Here is a 24,484-nt window from a genome sequence, read left to right as displayed (position 1 = left end):
ATAGGTTAATTTTTCATATAGACGAAAAATATGTTTTGGCACCATAACCAAATTCTGAAAACATGACTTTATGTAAAATGGTCCTATATTTCCTTGGTTTTTAGAGATGACATAGCTTCTAAAGTACACACTACTGGGGAAATACTATATTTTGACTAAAGAAAATCTGAAACATTCAAACCTATTTCCAGTTTAGCATTGGGTTACTTCTAGGACATGGGTTTTTCCCTAATACTTGTAAGGTACTTTTGGAATTGAAGTTCCAAAAGTTTTTAATCTAAAAGGCACAGGTTTTTAATACTATATTTTGGAGGGTAGTTTGGGGTTTAAATATTTAAAAATTTTGGGCATCGTTTTACCTCAGGTGGAGCACCCACAGAGATCGAAGAAGGCAGTATGGCACAAGCTGTTGTCCAAGCAGAGGAAGAGGGCAGTGGTTGCCTGCTTCAGGATGGCTCCTTTATACAATCTGCCAAGGTCAGACTTTTTTAATGTCTGTAATACATTAAAGTTATTTTTTTCCCTACTAAGCAGTAGGAGTATAGTGTCTATTTTAATATGAGTACAATAGTCTGAGGGACAGACAGAAGCGATGCCTTGGTTCTTCTGTGTAATACTTGAGTTTGTTTTCCTTCGTTGTGTGTTCCCAATGGACTGTGGTCTACAGTGTGATTGTGAAATTCTCGTAAATACCAAGGAAAATCTGCTCACCTATGTGAGTCAGGGTGGGGTAATGAGGAGCTCAGACTGCCTTGATTTGAATTCTGGCATCTCAGCTGATAGCGGCCTGACATTGGTCAGTTTCTTACCTGACTGTTCAGGTTTCCTCATGTGTACCATGATGAGATTTGCCTCTTGCACTTGGTCAGATGACTTAATGGGTTGAGGGTGCTTAGAGCGGAACTTAACACTATACATGTTAATTGTTGTGTATTATTTTTTGGGATTGTCCATCTTGGGGAGAAGAACCGATATGGAACTAGTTCATGGGAATAATGTCAGTGCCTTTAACAGACCCCACACCTTCTCTTATAGTGAGCGTACTTGTTAATAGAGAAACAACCTGGTACATTTGAGTCTGGCTCCATGGCCGAGGTACCAGTTCAGCCTCCTTGTAGTTTTCCCAAGAAACTGTGCTTTCCACTCAGAGCTTTGTATCATGGGCCTCACCCCCACATCTGCCAAACAGGACTCAGCTCAGCGGCATCTCTTTTTTGGAACATCTGGCCAAACCATGCCCTTCCACTCCTTGCAGATGGAACCCTTCTCCTCTTTGTTTCTAGGATGCTTTTCCAGACCTCTAGCTGTGGGCAGGTTCCTGGAGTGTTGGGCCTGTCTGTCCCTCTGATTCAGACTTTGAGATCCTTTAGAGTTGTGTTCAATTTTATATCCTCAGCACCTAGAACACTGACTTTCAGTATATATTTGAATAAATAAATGAGTCGGGGATTAAAACAAAATGAAAATACCCCTGCTCCACCCCCCCCAAACAAAGCAAAGAAACTTCACACAATCCCATTTCACTAAGCCAGCTGGATTCCTTGCCCTGGCACACTCACTGAGTATGAAAATACATGAATTTTCCCTCACACCACCTGCTCCTTTTAATTCTCTGACTCCATTATGGTGTCACCAGTTAGTCAATAGAACATTAACCTCGAATTCATACTCTTATTCCTTTTCTGGTCACTCCTATCCAGTCATGCTCCAAGTTCCGCCAGATTTTTCTTTGATCTGTTTCACATGGCCTCTCTTCCCTTTATGACCACCTCTTCAGCTCACTTGTTTATTGCCTCTTGTCAGGTTGATGGCAGCAGATTCCGAGCTTATTTCCCCGAAGTCACAGAGTCTGCTGATCCACTGTCTCTGATAAAACCTTTTCAAAATTGTATCCCTTTTTACGGTGGTTCTCAAACCTGGTGTTCTGGGGAAATACACTCAAATTCATTGCAGAAGCGCCCAAGCTTCAACCTATTGAGTCAGCATTTCTCTGAGTGTTTAGCAAGTGTCTTGTGCAAAGCTGCTCAGGTGACTCTGCTGTCCCAGGAAGGCTGAGCCCATCTTTTGTCATGACTGTTTCATGCACAGGACTTTACGGCGATTTCTAGCAGTTCCAGGGGCATCGTCAGTTCCTCCCGTTGGTTTTCCAGGCCCTTCATAAACCTATCTGACCATATGTTTCATGACCCCATAGCCCACCATTATTAGTACTGCTAGGCTCAGCTTTCCATCCCATGATAGCAGGTCTCCTTTTAACACTTCTGATATTCTCTCATGATGTTTCCTTATGGTCATGACTTTCTTTTATACTTTCTTATGGTGGAGTCTTATCCGTACCGTTCATCAACTTCATGATGAGTTTATTGATTCTTTTAGTATTCGGTGCTCTTTTATTTCATAGGCAACCATTTATCTTCAGTGTTCTAGGGTGTAGTCTTTGGATACATACTCCTATTAAGTTCACATAGTACATTTTGTTTTGCAATCCTCAGGGCCTGTATCTAATGTTAACCCAAACACTGAATAATTCCTTTATTAATGTTTATTACATGGTTTATCCAGAGCCACCTTATGTCATAATAGCCACCCCTTAATGACCATCTATCTACCCAAACGTGCTTTACATTGTTTATTTCCTTTTACTTCTTACAAAACTGAAGTGCAGATGGGGTTCTCCTAGTTTTATCAATGGAAAAAGTGAAAGTTGGTAAAGTTAATAACTTGGCCAGTGTTATGAAGCTTAGAAATGGCAGAGCCAGCATTTAAATGTAAGTCAGTCACGAGTAGGAAATGTATTGTTTTATCTTTTTTAGTGCATGGAGAGTCCAGTGACACAGCACTAGAATACTTTTCCAATGTATTTTTAAAAATTCTTTGTTTGGAATTGTTCTTATCTTTTAGGCATCGGGCTGTCAATCTCTTTCTTCAGGGATATGAAAAGTCTTGGATTGAAACAGAAGAACACTATTTTGAAGATAAACTGATAGAAGATTTAGCAGTATGTTTTAATGGGGTTATAAGATGAAAGAGGGTTTGGGTTTGGTGGACTAATATTGGTGTGAGCACTTATCATATTATATCAAAGAGAAAATGTCATTGTAGTGCATTCGTCCTGGGAAGCTTATTCTTGTCATTGCATTCAGCGTCTAGGGAAAATTTTATCCTTCTTTCAAGGAGATGTCTTCAACATCATGCAATTCAGAAGTTAAGCTGAATGGTAGAAGTTTATTATTAACCAAATGTTGATTCCATTATTCTTTTAAATTCTTCCTCAAAGCCCCTTTAACCACCTCAGAACTAGTATAGACCTATAAAAGCTGAACCATAATGGAGTTATTCACCAAACATAAGTGCAGGTTAACAAAAGCCAATGAAAAGTAGCTGTTTTTTATAAACACTCAGGAAAGAGAGTGATAGACTGGATACAAGAACAGGAAGTCATGGTAAATGTAGTAGATGGCAAGCAGATTTTTGGTCCCACCATGCTGTGCTGGCAACGATGCTCTTGTATTGAGAGCAGAGCACTCTGGGAAGCCATCGTCTTAATCTTTTCTAAGTTGCAGACCTGCTAAAAACCTGATAAAAGCCATCTTCTCAGGAAAATTTATAAGCATATGGTCAGGTAGAATTTTGCAGACTTTTTGGAGCCTTCATGATTCCCAAGTTAAAGACCTCTTCTCTAAAAGTTATTTTTTTAATTCACAAGTTATCAGGGAATATTGGATAAACTGATATAATTCATGAAAGCTTGATCTTGATTATCTCCATATATTTTAAGTGAATTCAGTTTGTCTTTAGAACCAAAACAACCCATAGAATATTAGATATCTTGTAGAAATTTACCCTGTATCTACAATATTAAACCATAAATCCAGGAAAAGAAGATCTTTTATGCAGAGAAAAAAATCAGTCTGAATGGGTAAGGCAATGGAGATATAAAAGTCATTAAACCATTCAACAAACAGTCACGATTAATTCTACATTGAGTAAAATGCTTAATACTCTTCCTCATGTTAAAAGGTCTAACAGTACAAAATTATTCTTTTTAAGTTTAAAGTAACTGAAAATAAAAAATGTGTAAGTGGCTCAAGCATGAAGTCATTTAGCATTCTTTACCTGCCATTGTTTGCATAGGCAAGGAAAATGTTTCTTTTAGTAATAATCAGTTTTCACTGCTCTGTGAACTAAATGTTTATACTTGGAGTGACTTAGGATTTTATTGGAATTCTTTGTAAATTGAGCACTCCCTAAAGCTGAAATCGCTGTACCAAATACACTCCCAGCTGTGAATCTGCTTCTGAGAATAGCATTCAGAATTTTTAAATGATGTGAGTCATCCTTGCTCACAGTGTTTTTTGGTCCAATTATTAAATATCTATTTTTTAAGCTGCATAGTTTCACATTGATTAATGTAACACACAGACATGCGTGCATGCACAATGCATGTAAAACACACACACACACACATGCACACACACACACACACACACACACACACCAGAGCAGGAAGAAAATGGCTTTCTTTTGAGTCATTCTTCCGAGCCTCATATTACTTCTGGGTTTGTGTGCACATTTCATTTAATGTGAAATTTTATCAATGTGGCTTTTTTTGTAGAAGCCTGGAGCCGACCCTCCAGAAGAAGAGGAAGGCACGAAGAGAGTTGATCCCCTCCATCAGCTCATCCTTCTGTTTAGTCGAACAGCTTTAACAGAGAAATGGTATGGTTGGGAGGGTTCGTGTGAGCATAGGAAGAACAGATAAAGAAACCCATGTCTGAGTATCTTGTGGTTCACACATTCATGTTGCAATTTCATCTTGTTCTTGTTAGGAGAGAGAATTGTCCCGAGATAAGACCAGTCTGCCATACACCTGGGGACCAACATTCATTCAAGTTCAGGCTTTAATGTCTACCTATAAGCTCCAGTTTGGGTAACAATTTTGTCATTAGCTGATGCAGTTGATCCTGAATCTTATGATTTATTTTTCTTTATCACAAATGGCCTTTATAAATAAAACTGAGGAGCCCAGAGCAAATTCCAGTCTGAAAAAATGTGTGGAGGCCAATGGTGACCCAAATATTCTGGGTAGATTGTGTCTCCATTGTGCGGTGGGTCTCAGGAAACCTTTAGGAGGTGGGTAAGCCATCATCTCAACAGAAGTTTCTTTGAGGTCTATTTTAAGGGCATTCTCCATTTTCTGTGGCTTCTACAGTCTTATTTAGATGAATTCGCCAAAGCCAGAAAGGCCGAACCTCTGTGTAGTTAAACCTCTGTGTCCTCAGATGGGCTTAGCATTTGCTCATAATAGGGAGCACTGCAGAGATTCTGTGGGTGAAACCTTTCAGAGGTTATAAAACATTTCTCTGCCTCTGTGCCATGCAGAAGGGAGCCTACTTTGCCCTGGGCTTCACTCATTCCTACAGAAGCTGGAAGATAATGTAATGATCAGTCCAATCCTCATGAGTCTTTTGAGAGTGTAGACAAGTTCATTTGACCTCTACTCATGCCACAATAATGCACATTTCTGCCTCGTAGCCAATGTGATCCATCCTTCTCTCACAATGTCTCTCTCTCTCTCTTATTATTTCCTAACTAACAAAATCATCTCATCCCTAAGCATAGAGCAACCCTCTGTCTGGCATTGTCAGGTAATGAGGTATTTTCATGAGTGAATTTTTCTGATGGCTGAACCTTTGAATTTCTAAAATAACTTTGCAAATATTAGGTATTTTTGGATGGAAACCTTTCTTCATGGATTCATGGTTTCCATACTTCTTAAGAAGAAGCTGTTAAACATATTTCTTAATTTTTAAGAATCACTATGACTATTGTATTTTTGAACAGTGTAGTAGCGTAGTAATTTGGGGAGTCTTTCCATCAAATGTCAAATATCACTTCTGCTGTCAAAAGCCCCTACCTCATTTAAACTTGCTTGTTTCAGCTTGTGTAGTTTCAAGAAAATCAGAGCTCTTATATTTGTGTGTAAATCAATAGACCATTTATTTTGTGAGACTTGAAGCCTTCTTCTGGAAGGTAAGATGGGTCAACTGTTTAGGCCTGATATCTTTGCTGTCTGATTCTACCATATTTTTGAATGATGACTTTGCCTAGGTTTTGTGTTTATTTCATTTGAAAAAGGCATACTGGCTGAAAAATAAAGGTTATTTAATACAGTGATGACTGTTTTGCATATGACTAGCCTTATGACTAGCCTTATACTTAAAAACTCAGGTTTTCTTCTTGTTTTTCATAGCAAACTGGAGGAAGATTTTTTATACATGGCTTATGCAGATATTATGGCAAAGGTAGGTAAATATATCTTGATTTTAATGTTTATTTTAATAAAGGAAAATCATTTTCATCTGACAAAGGATAAAGAATCTATATATTTCCAAGTATATCTTCCAAATATATATTCCAAATAAAATACTGTTAAATCTTAGAAATCTAAGGGGTATTAATCTTAATTTTCCACTTGTTGCATGAGTCTCTGAAATCTAAGGGGTATTAATCTTAATTTTCCACTTGTTGCATGAGTCTCTGTTCTGACTTCCTTGACAGGTAATCATTGTTTGCTCTCTTAATATTTTATTTATGGGGAGCTTGTTAATTTTCCAAACATTTGTTCATTCATTTAACAAATACTCATGGGGCATCAAAGTATTGGAGGTAACACAGCGAATAAGAAGGAAATGCACACACTCTTCCTGGAGTTTATAGTCTGATGGAGAAGACAAAATTTAAATAGGTGATTGCAAAAGCTCTGCCAAGAGGCACTATTAGGGGTACAGGGACGAGGTCACACCGGAGAGTAGTGAGGGTTGCTTAGGCTAAGGCTTAAGGAAGTCCTCGACTGCCTAATGACGAGTGGACCATGCAAAAATAGGAACAGCTTGTATGTCCTGAGTGTTTATTTCATTTATATCTCATCAGAGGAGGGTGAACGAGGTGATGAGTTTAAAAGAGGAGTCGGGTGTCTCTGAAGCCTCTGATGAGGGCGACTGGGTACATAGTGGTGCCAGACACTGAGATGGGGAGCCCTAGAAGAATTGCAGGCCTGAAATGAAGGGGAGAGATGGCAAATTGCACTTTGGACATGTTAGTTAAAAATGCCTGTGAGGGGCGCCTGGGTGACACAGCGGTTAAGCGTCTGCCTTCGGCTCAGGGCGTGATCCCGGCGTTATGGGATCAAGCCCCACATCAGGCTCCTCCGCTATGAGCCTGCTTCTTCCTCTCCCACTCCCCCTGCTTGTGTTCCCTCTCTCATTGGCTGTCTCTATCTCTATCGAATAAATAAATAAAATCTTAAAAAAAAAATGCCTGTGAGCCAACGCAGTGGAGAGGTCAGATATGTGATGAGGCATTCCTGTCTAACATTCAGCATCTCAGGGATATCTTATAAATACAGACTTGGGATTTTTCCACATTTGAAGGGAATTGAAGGCAGATGAGTGGATAGTCTTGCCCCAGGCAGAGAAAGCATCTTGAGAAGGAAAGGCCCACGACCACACCTCTAAGGACATGGGTATATAAGAGATGATAAGAAGAAAAGGAACCCATAAAGAAAGGGGGTGGGGGGAGAACTTAAATGTGAGCATATATGGGAGCTATGGGCCTAAGTGGGTGTCCAGCAGAACCATATGCTGCTGAGGGTATGGATGAAGAAGGTGAGGACTGAGACTTCTTTGGGATTTAGTCCATATGCATCATGTGACCATGGTAAGAACAGTTTCAGGAGTATATGGAGAGAGGCCACTGGAAATTGTAGGGAAGAACGGAGAGATTCACGTGTGAGATGTGTCCTAGACATTTCTTTACTAGAAGATTGAGAGAAGGGAGAAATGATATAAAGTGATCACTATCTAGATGGAATTATGATGTTGAAGGGGGATTATTGTTATTTGTTTGCCATTGTTTACTTTTATGTGAGAGAAAGATTTGAACATGCTTCTCTCCTGGTGGAAAGGAACCAATAGGAAGGACAAGGGAGTAACTTGTGGTGTGAGGTCTTGAGTGAACGGGAGCAGGGGGAGAGGACAGGTTACAGAGCATAAGGAAAAGTTGTGGCTTTCCAACTTTATTTTAAACCATAACCCCCCAATAAGAAATACATTTACCCAGTATATTTATGGAAATGTAAAAATAGATACATTGAAAGAAAATTTTCATGAAATTCTACCCTTCCTATGAGCAGTAGATTCTGATATTTTTCTATTCTATCTAAATAAAAAAAATTATTTTAGATCCTGACTCATTAAATAGGTTCCACATCTAATTAATGGGCTGAAACCCATAGTTTAAAAAACACTGAGTTAAAAGATGAAAGACGGAAAGATATTTCCTCCTTGATCTTGGACTCTTAACTAGGATAAATAAGGGCATGAGAAGTAGGGAGCTGACAAATGAGGTTGTTGTCCTCGTACTTGAAGAACCACCAAGCAGATGGGCTACCAAGGTAGACTCTCAGGATTTGAGGATTAGATATTCCTGATCGTTGAAGTTCTTCTTGTGGGTGAAGAGGAATCTGTCTCCCCCTGGTTCTCCTTGTATCCTAAAGCAACTCATCTCTTTTGATAGATGGTCAAGTGTTTGGTGTTGCTCACTTTCTCTCAAGATTTTCTTCTTGATAATTAAATCACCTTGCTCCTTATTGTTAGAGGTATCCCAGGAGTGTCAGTCTTCCATCACTCAGTTCATTCTACTCCACACATACTCTAGTTCTTCAATATGTGCTACCCAAAAATTAATTGAACACAGTATACTAATTGTGAGTTCACCTGTGTAGCGCCTATTGGGACCATATCCTCTTTGCACTGCTTAGGATCCCATATATTTACAATAAATTGTGAGAACTCATTAATTTGTCATTTTTTGCCTCCTTTTGAGCTTGCCTGTCCACCAAAATCCAAACGCATTTATGAATTTTTATTGAATTTCATCTCCTACCTATATTGACCGTTGATATTTTAAATTTTAATAATTCTTTTTGGTTTTGTTTTTATTTTTATTTTTTTTAAGTAGATTCCACTCCCAGCATGGAACCCATTGCGGGGCTTGAACTCGCGACCCTGAGATTAAGACCTGAGTCGAGATCAAGAGTTGGACACTTAGCCGACCAAAGCACCCAGGCCTCAATTTTAATAATTTTTAATATATGTCATCATTTCTCTAATTAGAGTCAGACCATAGTCCAAGGCCAAAATATTTTTAAAGTTCAGCTCTATCATTCAGTGTGAAATAGCTCTTTACATTCATGCTAGGCACAAACTTGATAATTGTGCTTTCCCTGTGTTTATCTCAGTTGCTAGTTTTGCTGATTGATATCCAACTTCTTAAAAAAGAATCTCTGGAGGTGGCCTTTCTTCACTTTGAAAATCATCCCAAAAGCCACTATGGAGCATCTACTATGGAAAGCAGAATGGAGGTTCCTCAAAAAATCAAAATTAGAACTACCCTATGATCCGGTAATTGCACTACAGGATATTTACCCGAAAAATACAAATTCAAAGGGATCCATGTATGTTTAGAGCAGCGTTATTTACAATAGTCAAACCATGGAAACAGCCCATGTCCATTGATTGATGAATGGATAAAGAAGATGTGGTGTGTATATACATGAAATATTATTCAGCCATAAAATAAAATGAAATCTTGACATTTCCAGCAACATGGATAGAGCTAGAGGGTATAATGCTAGGTGAAATAAGTCAGAGAAAGGCAAATACCATATGATTTCATTCATATGTAGAATTAAAAAAAAAAACAAGCAAAGGAAAAAAAGAAGACAAACCAAGAAACAGACTAACTATAGAGAACAAACTGATGGTTCCCAAAGGGGTGAGGGCAGGGGGTGGTGACATAGGTGAAGGGGATTAAAGAATGCACTTATCATAATGAAGAAAAAAAGAATACAAAAAGAATAAATAGATGAGTATTAGTTCAGTCAGCATTATGAAATACGAATGTAGACTCACTTTACTGACACTTCCATTGAAAATCGTGCACTGCCTATGTAGAAGAGTTTGAAGAGAGGACTACTTTTTTTTAAGTACTATGAATTTGTTTTTTGCAAAAAATAGATTTTTTTGGCTTTACTATTGTGGACATTATGGTCATCATTGCTTTCAATTTTTAACTATGTGCTTAATCAATAAAAGTATTTTTAGATTCATTCACAGGTATAGACCAGAAAGTGAGAGTTAAAGAATTAGTTCTTTGGGGAGCTGTTTTGGGGGGAAAATCTAGTGACCACAAAGACCCTAAATTAAGTATGAAAACACAAAGAGAATTTCTAAAGTGGGCCAAATAAAGACCTTTTATCTCACGTTTTCTTAATTACAATTCTTATTTGCTATTCATATTTGATTTCCCCACTGTGACCTCATTAAGATTAAGAAATAGAGCAATGTTTATCAGGAGAAGATAAATATATATATTTTTTCATGAGTTGAGGAAGCACCATGAAGACTCTCTTGTTTAAAACAACAACAACAAAAAAAAAAAAAAAAAGAAAGAAAGAAAAGAAAATCAGCATCCCAGAGTCTGAGACTTTCCTCTTGGCCTTCCTGGTTCCTCGGAGTTTACCAAAGTCATTTTATATTCACACGATGATTATCTTTGCCTTGAGTCTTAGAGCTTGAGCTCCCTTCCAGAGACGTATGCTTTTGTGTCTTCTTTCACAAACATCAGTTTCTTTTTGAAGGCACCACTCACATCTCAGTTGGGTTTTTATTTTCAGTCTTGCTGTTTTAACCACAGGTGCACAGAACTGGGTTAAATCAAAGCTCTGGATTCCATGTGAGATTCTCATCATTGGTCCATTATAGAGGCCCACTTTTACTAAGTTAGTGACTTAGTCATTTCTAATAATGTAGCAACTACCCATAAATGCACAGCATACAAGAAAAGTTAAGACCTTCATAATAACTTACATGTAATCGTATGGTCCCCCCATTAACCCATACCCTGTCTCCCCATAGAAGGAAGCCATCATCCTGAATCCTATGTTCCAGATACCCTTGCTTTCCTTGTATATCATTTTCACTTATCATATGTATTTATTAATACATATATATCACGTAAATACGAATGGGAATATATTCTAATATAATTAGACATGTAATTATAAATTTTTTCAATTTTAGTTGTTTTTAACTTTTAAAAGGACAGTTTGCTATATATAATCTCCTGGTACTTGTACTGTTTTCTAAGATTCATTGACACTTGTGTGTATTGCTAGAGTTCATTGGATTTGACCATCACATTATATTCCATTATGCAACTACACCAAAGTCTATTTACTTGCTTTTCTGTTGATAGCCTTTTGTGTTGAATCTATGGTGTCGCTAATGTGGAAGGGCTCAAAATTCCTATTCTTTTTTTTTTTTTAATAAACGATACACATTTATTTCTCATAGGCTGGGAAGTCTAAATCTTGCTGTGTTCTCGCATGGCAGAAGGGGCAAGGGAGCTCGCTGGGGTTTCTTTTGTAAGGGCAGTAATCCCACTCATGGGGCCCCTCCCTCATGATGTAATTACCTCCCAAAAGCCGCAACTCCAAATACCATCACATAGGGGACTAGGTTTCAACATAAAATTTTTGTGGGGGAAAGTTAAGCATATAACATATTAACGTTAGCATATAGAGCATATAGGAAGTGATCTCAGGAAATACTAGTAAATCACTGTGGGAAATGAGATAGAGAAAGAAAGGAAGGCATCATGAGTGGGTTTTTTTATATTGATTTTTTAAAATTAATATATAATGTATTATTACTTTCAGAGGTAAAGGTCAGTGATTCATCAGTTTTATATAATACCCAGTGCTCATTACATCCCATGCCCTCTAAAACAGAGGACCATTAGGGGAAGAGAGGAAAAAATAGAACAAGATGAAATCAGAGAGGGAGACAAAGCATAAGAGACTCGTAATCATAGGAAACAAACGGAGGATTGCTGGAGGGGAGAGGGCGGGGGCATGGGGTAACTGGGTCAAAATTCCTATTCTTACTCATTTCCACTATTGTATGAGAGGCAAGCACTGTAGTAAGGTGTAAGAATGTTCAATTTCAGAAGAAAATGGCAAATGATTTTTCCAGGTTTACTGCATCAAATTACATTCTTACCAACAATGTTTGAGAGATTCTGATGATCCACATCTTTCCAGTATTTGATATTATAGGATTTCTCAATTTTTGTCAACCAGGGAATAAAATGGTCTTTCATTGGGTTCTTAGTTTTCATTTCTCTTGGCTAATTTCTGTATTTAGAAATCACTTCCTGGGGTGTGTGGGTGGCTTGATCAGTTGAGCTTTTGGCTCTTGGTTTTGACTGAGGTCATGGTCTCAGGGTTTTGGGATTGGGCCCTGTGTCCCGATCGCTCAGCGCGTGGAGCCTGGGTGGGATTCTCTCTCCCCCTCCCTCTCTGCCCGTCCCTGCACTCACACAGTTTTTAAAAATAATAAGTAAGTAAGTAAGTAAATAAATATCACCTCTCTTTGGTGGTAAAATCCGAAGCAAACAGCTGATAAGTAGCTCTGCCCTTCTCTGTTATTCACAGCATCTGCTCCAAGTCCTGCACTTACTGTGCCTCATTCTTCTTGCTTTGACTATATCGTGAAAAAAATCATCTTAAATATTTGTATTTTTTGAGCCATACTTTATCTTAAACCTGAGATTAATCTTTTCTTCCCCCCGTCCATCTTTTCAACTCTCTACTTCTGTCGTGTACCAACACTTTAAAACCTGAGAGAATTTCCAGTGTGTCCACACTGGCTTGCTGTTGCCATCCTCACGGCGCCTCCCGCTCGATTCCCAGAATACCTCAGTATTACCCATTATCTCTCCTCAACCGTCTGAAGCCCTTTCATCTGACTGGGATGTTTCTACCAATATGAACAAGACAACCATGTAGAAATTTCTAGAATGATACCATCATAAGTTAAACACTCAACAGTGTTTCCGCTGTTTTGAGTTTCTGGCTGAGAAAATCTTTTCCTCATCCTTCTCTTACTGACTTGGTGAAATGCTCAGGATCCACATTAAGTTATGCCGGTGTTCCATCCTTTGTTGGTTAAAACGATCTAATGCTAGGGTCACTTTCTCAGGAGATTTCTCTCGCTTCTGTCTCACCCAGTAGCTTTTAGATTTAAATCCATACTAAAAGTTCCTGGTTTTGCTTTCTCTATCTTCTGAGGAGTGCCCCAGTCAGAAAGGCAACTTAAAAATGTGTGAAATATATTTGCTTTGCAGAAAGAAATTCCCAGCAGACGCTGGCAAGGTGAAGTGCCCTATTTACTACTTACGGATTATCATCACCAATTTTGAATTTTGATCTGGACCCCTGAAGGGTCTGAAGTATCCTCTGTTTTAGTTTTCGCTTTCTTTTTTTTTTCCTTCTAAATTCTCTTATTCCTTGCTCTGCCCCTTTGTGTATGGATTTTACTCATTTTTTCCCTCCTAGCATATGGTAGAACTCCTCGATGCCTGGAGTTTGTCATTGTGATGCAGAAAGCTAAAGCCATCTAATGGAACTCCCTGTTTACTTACCATATATACTATATGGATGCAATTTGCTGGTGAAAAACATATCTCCTATACCTATAAATCCTTTTTCTTCCCAGTACATTAAAAAATTGCAGATCTGCTATAGTTTTCTTGTGGTCCCAGTGTATCCTCAATATAGCCAATCAAAATAATTTATAGGTTTGATGAGTTTTGTCAGCAATCTACTCCAAATTTATGTAAGCTAAATAGGTCCTAAAAATCACAACTTTTAACCTTATTAGAAGCAAATCTTACTAAATTTTCATAGATTTTTAAAATAGTTTATTTAAAAATAAATCTTTGTTCAAAAAATTAAAATAAATCTTTGTAAAAAATATTTGTCAACTGGAGCTCCGAATTTTTGAAGGAATTCCAAAAGCAAGCATCTCATATGAATTTTATCAATTAAAGTGTATCATTATAACCCAAAATATTTTTTCTGAATGTATTCTTCATCTCAAAACTTGTTTCTTCTCTATATTTCTAAAGATAATGAAGTTTTTATAGGAGATAATTTGAGAAAATTTAAAACCATATTATTTCTTAAACTTCACATTCTTTTTTTTAAGGTTTTATTTATTTATTTGGCAGAGAGAGCAGGAGCAGGGCGAGCAGCAGGCAGATGGGGAGGGAGAAGTAGACTCCCCACTCTGCGGGGAGCCTGACGTGGGATTCAATCCCAGGACCCTGGGGTCATGACTTGAGCCCAAGGCAGACGCTTAAGTTATTGAGCCACCCAGGCATCCCTAAATTTTACATTCTCAAGAGACAGATTAGTGTTCTAATTTGCTTAAATAGTAAACATGCTTGTTATCTGATAAAATGTCTGTGCTTCACTTCTGATTGCTAATGCAGAAGAAGGAAACATCACATAGGTAATCTTAGAGGGCAGATAAGCCAAAATTCCTCTGTGTTTAACATTAGATGTGCAGTATTTACAGAGGACCACAGATGTGCCTATCAGATAAATTTTGCTCAAGTTTTCATGGGTTCTTTTTTTTTTAATTCCTGGTTAACTGATGGCATGGGCGCCAAGGTGACGTTAGCACGTAGCAGAACATTTTCTGCACTCTTGAATAAATAATTAACATCCTTGTTTCTGTGGGGAAACATGCTATGGAACACCTTTCCCAAACAGCGGGATCATTTATTTTCTTCTTTGCAAACCATGTTGTCAGTCTTCTTATTCTAAATTGGAGAGAATGATTGATAGTATTTGGTGAGTGAACAAAAGAACATGACAGACCTTTAGAATTTATCTTTGTGCGTGGGTAGAAGGATCATGTTTTGTGCCCTCCCTCCCATTCCCACTTCATCTCCAGACTCAAAATACTGGGAATCATTGAATTGAAACTGTTTTTCTGATTTGTCGCTTAAATTTAATGACTTGCCACCATTCACTTCACTGATGGACTGAGTGCTTGTGGACCAGGAGAAATCCTTAGAAGGGTTGGAACAATGTAACTTTGAAGAGCTATAGGTTTTTTCGTGCCACAGGTATTGGTTACTGACCAGCTTCCTTTGGTCAACGTGATACTTTCTATTCCCAACCATAATAATACTAGCAGTTGAGATTTATTAAGTGCTTATTATTTTTTGACACTTACTTCTGAGTGCCAAGTAATTTGCATATGTTGATTTGTATAGTCCTCTCAGGAGCCCTGGTCCTCTTTTTCTTATTTCTACCTTAAATATGAGGAAAGGGAGACCCAGAGAGGTAAAGAAACTTGCTCCAAGCTGAACAGCTAATCATTGGCAGCATCAGGATTTGAAGCAGGCACTCTGTGTCCTCAGGCCATATTCCAAATCACCACACCCCTCTTCCTTAAATTTAGCAAGCAAAAACTTTAGCTTTGCAATTAGATAAGAATACATGCATGGATTAGCATAACTCCTTTATGTTTTTTGGGGAAATAACTCAAAATAATGGATTAGTCAGTTATTTTTCTATAAGAGAATAGTATTAGTAGGAGGCAGAATTTCATTTTTTTCCTTTGAACCAGTTACAATAAAAAATGAACGTAAAGGATTACAAGATTCACTTTAAACAATGGACATGCTTTCTGTTAATTTTAATTCACAGTTATTGCATGTATCCATATTCATGCATTGTATTGGCAACATAAAATAAGAGAAAACAATGATCCTTGTCTTCAAGGCTTGCAGTTTGGTTTGAACAAGGCAATAATTGCATGAGTAAGAGGTACATGTACTATGGTTGGGATCTTGTCAGTATCTATGCAATGCATAAGATTGGCAGTTTACTATTTTGATTTTGTAAAAGCACAGTATAATCTTTTAGGTCCTGAATTCGTTGATGATGCCATCTACATTTACTGATTCTAATACCTCTGTTTAAACAATGTCAATGACACTTAATACGGATGATTTGGTATTCCATGCTGCATTGTTTTGTACTTTCTGCCTGAACATATTCTAATCCTGCTGACCTTTTCTTAATGTTTTCCATGTCTCAGAGTTGTCATGATGAGGAAGATGATGATGGTGAAGAAGAAGTGAAGAGTTTTGAAGTAAGATGGATCTTTCTAGACTTGTCCTCTTTTCTACTTTGAAACATTGTTTCATAGCTTATAACTGACATTTATGTTTCTTGCTTCATGGCTTATTGCAGCTTATTGTGTCAAGGAACTGCATGTCAGAAGCTGGATGGACAAATCTGAGTCCTAACATTTGCTAAAGACCAAGAAACGTAGAATAATGAAATAATCAAATAAAACCCATATGTTCAGAATGAGTGTCCCTGAGAACTCTCAGAGATGAGAGTGCTCCAAACTCTTCTATCTCAGTGAATGTTGTGATCTGAAATTTCCAATGGACATATGAGGAAAATATTTATTGAAGAGCAATATGACATTGAGTTTTTAATCAAACCCTTGGTTGGCTATTTTCTTCTGAATTGAAGAAGTCTTAAAGATCTGGCCTCTTTTGACCCAATTAAGTCACTCATTCCCTGTACATATGTAGACAGTGGCACACAATGCCGTTTGCTTGCATGAGGTAGGAGTGCGTATATTCCTAGGACTGTGTTCTATTTTATGATTATTTTCTCGGATGTTCTCAGTTTTTAAATATCCAGAAAATTAGAAATACTGCTCAATGCTAATTAGCTAGAAGGAAAGTAAATATTATTTGACCCCGTTTGTTTAGACTTTGCTTTTGCTTTCTCTGAAGAAAAGAGTTGTTGCTAACTACCACTTCTCTCCGTTTCTTTTTCTTTTCTTTTTTTCCTCTCTCTCTCTCTTTTTTTTAGAATTTTCAGAAAGAAATGAGGTAGAAGGAAATAGATTACATTATTATTTTTTTCTATTACGTATCTGGAATTTGAGTTAGAAGTCTGGAAATATATTAGTAACCAGCAGTCAGTCCTTAATGACAGTTGTCCCACCAAAAGGTACAGGTTGAGGGGTGGGCATAGAGTAGGGCCCCTTCCACGAACAATTCGATACAGCATCTCTGCAGCATTGAAATCAATGTGTAGAAAGTACAAGAGCTAATCTGAGAACAACCCTTGAATATTGCTGAGAAAAATGCCATAAGATTAATTTCCTAAGTGACACTATAATCATTCCCAGTGTATGTGTGTCCTATTCTCAAATCCGTCTTTGTTGATAAGAAACTGAGGTAAATTAGAATGAGCTCTGAGCAGCAAATAATACTGTGTTTTCTGAAGTGCACACCATTTATGGTCTACCAGTTGTCTTCTGAGCAATTGTTTATTGCTATTTTGCTTCTTGTCCTCATCCTTCCTTAAGGTCACAGGATCCCAACGCAGCAAGGTAAAACTATATATATGTGTGTATTTGTCCGGGTCTGAGTTTCAGTTTCTTGTGACATTTACCTTTGTTAGACCCAACATCTTGGATTCTTTTGTAATAATAGGTCTTGCTATCTTTCTACAAGTTTGTAGCTCCCATGTAATTGGTCTCTTCAGTACCCCTTCCTTGACATGGGTTTATTCTTCTTGGAGTTTAAATGACTCATAATTTGAAATTTTATCCTACATGTGAACTCTGAGCTGCATGCTGTACTCGGCTAAAAAGGGGCCAGCCCTTTAGCTGTTAACTTTTAGCTCGGGACCTTTCAGAACCTCATTCTGGCCTCATCCCCTCTTGATGCTTATTAAATACAAGTCTTGTTACCTGAAACAAGACATGATAAATGGCATCACTGGTGAGATTGGAAAGAAGTCTGCTTTCCCATTGTGCTAGTAATATTTCCAGTTAGTAATTGGAGAGGATGTTCCACAATGTTAATGTTGATTTCAGCATTTCATTACAGGGAAGAACTTGATGCTTATTTCGATCTCTTAATATTTTGAATAGCTAAGTGCTTGGAACATTTGCTAAGAAAAAAGCATTTTGATCTAGCATCACAAAAATTTTTCTTTGATTGGAACCCCATAAAACTTATATTTTATTTTCATGAGACTAATTCATAGGAAAATTGATCAGAACATCCCAGGGGAAAAAATATCTGTCATGGCTTTAGTTTAAAAAAAAATTGCTATTAAAATGAATTTAGAATGTCATGAAGAATCTATTTAGAAGAAACAAATGATAATATTTTAACTCACTGTTATATTTAGAGGAATATATTATTCTTACACTAAGATCCTTATAAATTTAAAAATTTGAATTCATACAGCTATCAGAGATAGCTCTAGTTGGATGGCTATAATAGTTAATGGCATATAATAGACATAACAATAATATATTCTGGGCTTAAATAGTAGGTAATAATGAGTATGGTACTAAGTTGGTATTTATGCTTTTATCACTAATTATCTCAAATAGAATTCTTGTGGATTATTGAGGGTCAAAAACATGAAGGGACCTCCTAACAGCAACCAAAGATTTGATGTCCTAGCACCAAAATTCATACCTCAAGAGTGTATTGATATCCGTGGGATAAGAGTAGATAAGAAAGGTCAGGATCCGAAGGCATTGCTGGTTAAGAAAACCATCTTCCTCTGAAAGAGAAATGCGGTTTCAGGGGGCTCTAGAAGCAAATCCAGTTTTGTAAATAGGGTCAAATTTGGTGACATTAGTGAGGTTCCCAATTCAGAAAAGCAGTCTAGGAATGGCTAGTGGAATCTGTTTTTAGAGTCTAGGATTCAGGTCAGACTGAAGACAAGAAATCAGGTGAGGATATGGAGCCTGACCTGAGAGAACAAGCCACATGGCCTGGATTTAGGATGATGGGCAAGACATTCATCCAGTGGTGAAGCCTGGCAGTTAACTGCAGGAAAGAGACTATACACCAGCAGGTATAACTGTCCCCCCATGAAACATAATTTTAAACTTTCTTATAATCACTACTTACTCATAAGCATAACACCATAGACAAGATCTGGGAATTTGTACTTCTTAACCAGATATTTTACTGAATTTCCATGTGATTTGGGACTATAACTTACTATGTATGCCTGATTTGTGTAGCATGCTACTTTCCACAAACTATGGCCTCTGTGAGTAAGGCATAGGAACTCTTACCAAGTTGAGAAACAGAGATGTGCAGGGGCTCACCTATGAAGATACTCTTGTCCAAGGTTGACTCTGTGATACCAGCAAAACCACTGAAAATTTGACCAGACAACTGGATTATTACTTTCTCTTTCTAAATTTAGTCACATGCCAGACTTTTTAGTTGAAGTGTCTGGTTGTTTAATATCATTTAGAGATAGTCTCACACTGGAATTTTTCATCTAAGTTATAATAAATCTGAAAGGTTATCTGGCAGTTTGAAGAATTCTTAAAATTATGTTAAATAAATTTGGGAGTAACATAAAGTGTGTGATAATTGAACTTTATTCCCATAACTGATTATTAATAGTTGCTGTACTTTCTACTTGAATTATTTATTCAATGTATTCAATGAAGATATGGAGAAGAAAGTAGGCATTTTTAAAAGGGGCATTATAGGGGCGCCTGGGTGGCACAGCGGTTATAACCGTCTGCCTTCGGCTCAGGGCGTGATCCCAGCGTTATGGGATCAAGCCCCACATCAGGCTCCTCTGCTAGGAGCCTGCTTCTTCCTCTCCCACTCCCCCTGCTTGTGTTCCCTCTCTCGCTGGCTGTCTCTACCTCTGTCGAATAAATAAATAAAATCTTAAAAAAAAAAAAAAGGGGCATTATAATTTCCATGAGGAATGAAACTAAGCTTAAGAAACATGAAACATAGAAAATGGGGACTAAAATGCTGAGTATTTGCCAGCTCTTTTCTTATTCCATCACATGTATGTTTTACTGATGGGCTTTCTGTTAAAACTTGCAAAGAGATTTACCTTGATGATTTAATTTCCTGCTTCATCAATAATATATGTAAATATTCTCTCCCTACAACTCTTTATTTAAAAACTGCCAATTTAGTTAAGTATGTATAACTTTTTTAGATTTGAGACTACTTCAGTACTAAAACTACAGAGAAGGACTGTTAAATCTTATAAAGAGGCCGGGAGTAACTGAAAGGGAAGAAATATTTTAGCAGTGACTCAAAATGTTCATTACTAGAGTTGAGTGCTTTATTTAGCTTTGAATTTTTATAAGCCAAAGCAAATAGTAATAACAACAACAAATTCATAATGTTGCAAGTCAAATAACTTCATTTTTCTGAGCACCATGGGTTTTTCTCACCTAGATTAACAAAGAGATTTGGTATCAGAACAAGCCACGTTTTTAAACTATGATTTTGCAAAATACACACAAACGTTCCCCAGACAGTTGCTTCTTCACTAATGCCATTCTCTAAAATCCAAGCGTGTGGCATTAGATGCTAGTTCAATGAAAGCATTTTTGTGGACTATTAAGGTACTATAATATAAATTTATTACTTAATAAAAACCAAAATTAATGACAGTGGAGCTTAAATAAGCTAGAGGAATGGAGCGTTGACTTGCCTTTTAGACCATCTTTCTCAAATATTAGGCAAGTTGCATCATCCTTTGGCAAATGCCCAATTTCTAATTCACAGGTGAATTCTCTGCTGAGTCCCTCAGGTCCTATTATTCTGTACTGTTGATTAAAGAAAATAGCTTGTGTCTTAAATACTAAATATGCCTATGGCAGAGTTGGCATTCTGTAATAAAAGACTTAGGAGACTAATTTATATTCTCTCCCAGACGAGCCTCAGGCGTAACTAAAATAACATCATACCTGCTAAAGTATTCAGACCAATACCAGCTCATACTCCAAAATATGCATCACTAAGTGTGGAAGAATCAATTTAGGCCCCTGTGTCTTAAGGTCTGTTGTTCTTTAGCTCTCCCCAGGGATAAAATCACCTCTATCTGCCCCTCCAGTGATCTGATTTTGAACAAAATTTCATTCCTTGGCAATCCTGCAGGAATGAATTGGCTGTAAGTTGTACCCTCTCCAATAGCTATATGATTTGATCTTTGAATGGGTGTATTTAGTTCTGTTCATGGGAACAAAGCAATTTAACTTAGAAGGGCTCCCTGAATCGTACCAAAGACAACCCTTATATACATATATAAAAAAAAAATCAAAGATACTGCTATGGATATAGAACATTGAAACAATGATTCCTTTTATTAGGTAAACTTAATAGTTATTTAGTTTCTACTACAGAAGCACCGTGGCATCCCAAATAGGGACTGAAGTGTTGAGTTGCTTGTTGTAACTGTTGAATTGTAGAGGGGAAGGGAGAAGGAGTTTTGATGGCCACTGTTCTCATGCTTTTTGGTGCAGCCTGCTAACTGCATTGTTACATACCGAAATTATCGGCCAAAAGTAATACCCTCATGTCTTAGCCCAGGTTCCTTAGAAAACAGAGCAAAGAGAATCCATGCTAACACTTTATTGGGGTTGAGGGATGAGAAAATCCCAGGGGAGTAAGAGTGAGGGGAAAAAGAGCAGATTATCTAAGGAAGGAGGGAGGGCAAATACAAGGTAATGTGTTCTTGAGCTGACCGTGGCTAGTCAACATAGTGGGAGGTGGCCCTAGAAAACCCATATATATGCATCATGGAACAGTGCCTCTTGGGGAAGATAGGAAGTGGGAACTGGTTCTGTCCCACCTCCTATCTTTTATTGGTCATAGGTCCTATCTTTTATTGTTTCACAGTTCTGATGTTAAGCAGATTTTCCAGGCACCCCCCAGGGAAGCCAAAGCCAGCTTGGGTCCAGCCTACCGAGTGTTCAGGCACTGCAGTCTCTGTGTATGGAGCTCCTTAGTGGGTGGTAGAGGTGGTAGGAGCCCCCTTTTATAATCACAGTAATGGTGTGGGCCATTTCTAGGGCCCACTCTGTCTGAGAAGCAAGGCACATTGCCAAGTCTTGGGGAGAAAGGGCATATAGGGTGCAAAGGAGTACTGGTCCTGGCATGAGGAAAATTCCCAGAAAGCACAGTCGTCTTTATTGTGCATGGTAATTCATGCATATTGAGTGTGTGGACCTAAAGAGCAAACTGTATAGAAAATATATTTAAGCGTATAGCTGTGCATTTTTGATACACACAGTAGTTTGACGTCATGTGCTATTATTTAAAAAATAATCCCAGTTGATAATAATCAATCCCATTATGCTTGACTGCATTGTATAGCAGAATCATTCAGAGCACAGACATTTGAAGGAACCACCTGTGTTTGAATCCCAGCTCCACCACCTACCTGTGTGATCTCAAGCCTCAGTTTTCCTGTCTATAAAATGGGGCTAATTAAAATCTCTATTTCACGGGATTGTGGTGAAGATTAAATTAGTTAATATATATAATACACTCTGAACATTGGCTATCACATAACAAGCTCTATAGGTATTTACTGTTATTATTACTCATAATCAATTTTACCTTCCTACTAAAATCAAGCCCTTAGAAAAACTTCCACAGCGAACACAGCACTACACAGGACAGGAGACCTGGGATCTCATGCGGGTGCTGACCAGGTGACCTTGAGCAGGTCACATTTAAATTACTCTATGTCTCAGCCTTTTCTTCTTTGAACTGAAAGCTTTGACCTAGATGTTCTCAGGGGTCATACCCACCTTTAAAAGTGTCTGCTCTGGTGTTCATGAGTAAGTTCTTTTCATTTTTCAGGGCAATTTCATAATGCTCCTAAATGCATGAATATTGATAGAAACATGTACATTTTTGGTATTTTTTTCCTTCCAATCTTTTGTGGAGGAGTGAAAAAGAAAATAAACTTCATATTATTTAGACTAGTAATGTCACATAAAAATACTTTATAGACAATAGCGTAGCTTCTGTACATATATATCTCTCTACCTTTTCCTGGTTTACTGTTTAAGGTATCACACAGTTATACCTGATAGAGTTAGATATAGAAGGAGAGGGTGTCGAGGGATGAAAGGAGTTCAGGGACACCAAGTGGAGCCTTCTAAGAATGAGGTTAGTCCAGAAACCGATGCCTTGGACTCTTGCTAATTAGCGGGAGTTTGTCAGCACTACTGATCCCAAGCTTTCTGGGTGTGAACACCAAGTCACAGAAATTTCCCAGTTTACTGTATCAATGAAATAAATGCAATCTTCTTGTCTGGGAGAAACAAAAATTCCTGAGGATCTCTGTGAGGCGACAACATGTCATATAATCTGCACCAATTCAATAGAGGTAATAATTTGAGAATTTATGCAATGCAGTCCAGATGTCCAGGTGACATGTGAGGATGGCTGAGCATAGAGGAAGTACCAGGAGTCTCGAAGAATGGAAGACTGTGTGTCTTTAAGACAGTCTCCAGAAAATCCCTCTTTCAGCTGAACGGGTAACATTTGGCAGGGAGTTGGTGACGTATCGAGTATTTATAGAGTTCACAGAGCTGTTTCTCAAGGGTCATCTGGGGTAGGACCAGTAACCATGTGTGAAAACTTAGAATTACAAACACTAAAACAGCTAGAACTGAGAGAACTCAAACTCCAAATAATGACTTGTCCTGATCTGCTCTCTGATAAAATTTATTCTAACTCCTCTTTTTCCCGCAAATTATTCCAACATTCTGGCACCTTCATGGTCCAACCATACCTTCGTGTTACAGAGGTCATCAACCACCTTACTGTTCTTATTCTCTCTTTTGTCAGGCCGTATGCTAGTAGACCTACATAGCATATTCTTTCTGTGTTCAAGGCAGTATTCGGTACTTTTAAATCTTAAACAAACAAATAGGTAAATGAAGGCTGTTCTCAATCAATTTGGTGCTCAGAACAAACCCCATTCCCTGTAATGATAATTCAGTATAACTTTGCTAATTTGATACCTTCTGATTTTATAGTTGTTCATTTTTTCCCTCCTACTTTATAGGTTGTTTGGGAAGCTTTTGGTGATGTAGTATAAATTTTGTCAACAGGACCCTGAAATAGAAAATTGTTTCAACGCAGCTAGGTTTGATTGTTTCAGCATAGTGCTAATTAGTCTAAATATGCTGAATCCAAGGGAACAAGATTTTAACAAGCGTGGACGTATAAATGATGAAGTAAGCCATAGTGCCACTAGACAGCACGTCCAAGCTTCAGAGCCTCCAACACATTAACTGAACTACATTTTTCTGCTTCAGCATCTTTGTCCTCTCTGAGTGTCTATTAGTAAAACTTTGGCATTTAAACAAAGTTGACTTTGGATAAAAACATATTTATTTTCTTTCTTTCTTCTTTCTTTCTTTCTTTCTTTCTTTCTTTCTTTCTTTTGTTCTTTCTTTCTTTCTTTCTTTCTTCTTTTGTTAAAGAGAGAGTTTTAGAAACTATGCCCATCCTATTGAAAAATAGAACTCTGGAAGATTATTATACCATTCAGTATTCAGCAACAAAGACAATGGGTAATACAGGTACAGACAATAAATTAAATGAGCTAAAACCCCACAATTTGAGAATTATTATTTGCATGTGTATAATTCTTGACCTCTTTGACCCTGTACCAAAAACAAACTAGATGTTTCACATTCTACTTTCTTTGTAG

The 24,484-nt window shown here is 37.7% G+C and overlaps 1 protein-coding gene across 1 annotated transcript in view; it reads left to right on the top strand.

Moving 5' to 3' along the window:
- Positions 1 to 24,484, top strand: part of RYR2 (ryanodine receptor 2) — a 528,108-nt gene that overhangs the window by 429,901 nt on the left and 73,723 nt on the right. Inside the window, exons 76-81 of the mRNA XM_008689669.1 lie at positions 365 to 477; positions 2,902 to 2,998; positions 4,616 to 4,719; positions 6,254 to 6,305; positions 16,023 to 16,076; positions 17,319 to 17,342. Of these exons, the coding sequence (XP_008687891.1) occupies positions 365 to 477; positions 2,902 to 2,998; positions 4,616 to 4,719; positions 6,254 to 6,305; positions 16,023 to 16,076; positions 17,319 to 17,342 (444 nt within the window). The remainder of the gene's footprint in view (positions 1 to 364; positions 478 to 2,901; positions 2,999 to 4,615; positions 4,720 to 6,253; positions 6,306 to 16,022; positions 16,077 to 17,318; positions 17,343 to 24,484) is intronic.

The sequence above is a fragment of the Ursus maritimus genome, unplaced genomic scaffold (assembly GCF_017311325.1).
Source record: "Ursus maritimus isolate PB19 unplaced genomic scaffold, ASM1731132v1 scaffold_7, whole genome shotgun sequence".
NCBI lineage: Eukaryota > Metazoa > Chordata > Mammalia > Carnivora > Ursidae > Ursus > Ursus maritimus.
The sequence above is the reverse complement of the archived record's forward strand: the minus strand, read 5'-3'. Positions and strand labels throughout refer to the sequence as shown.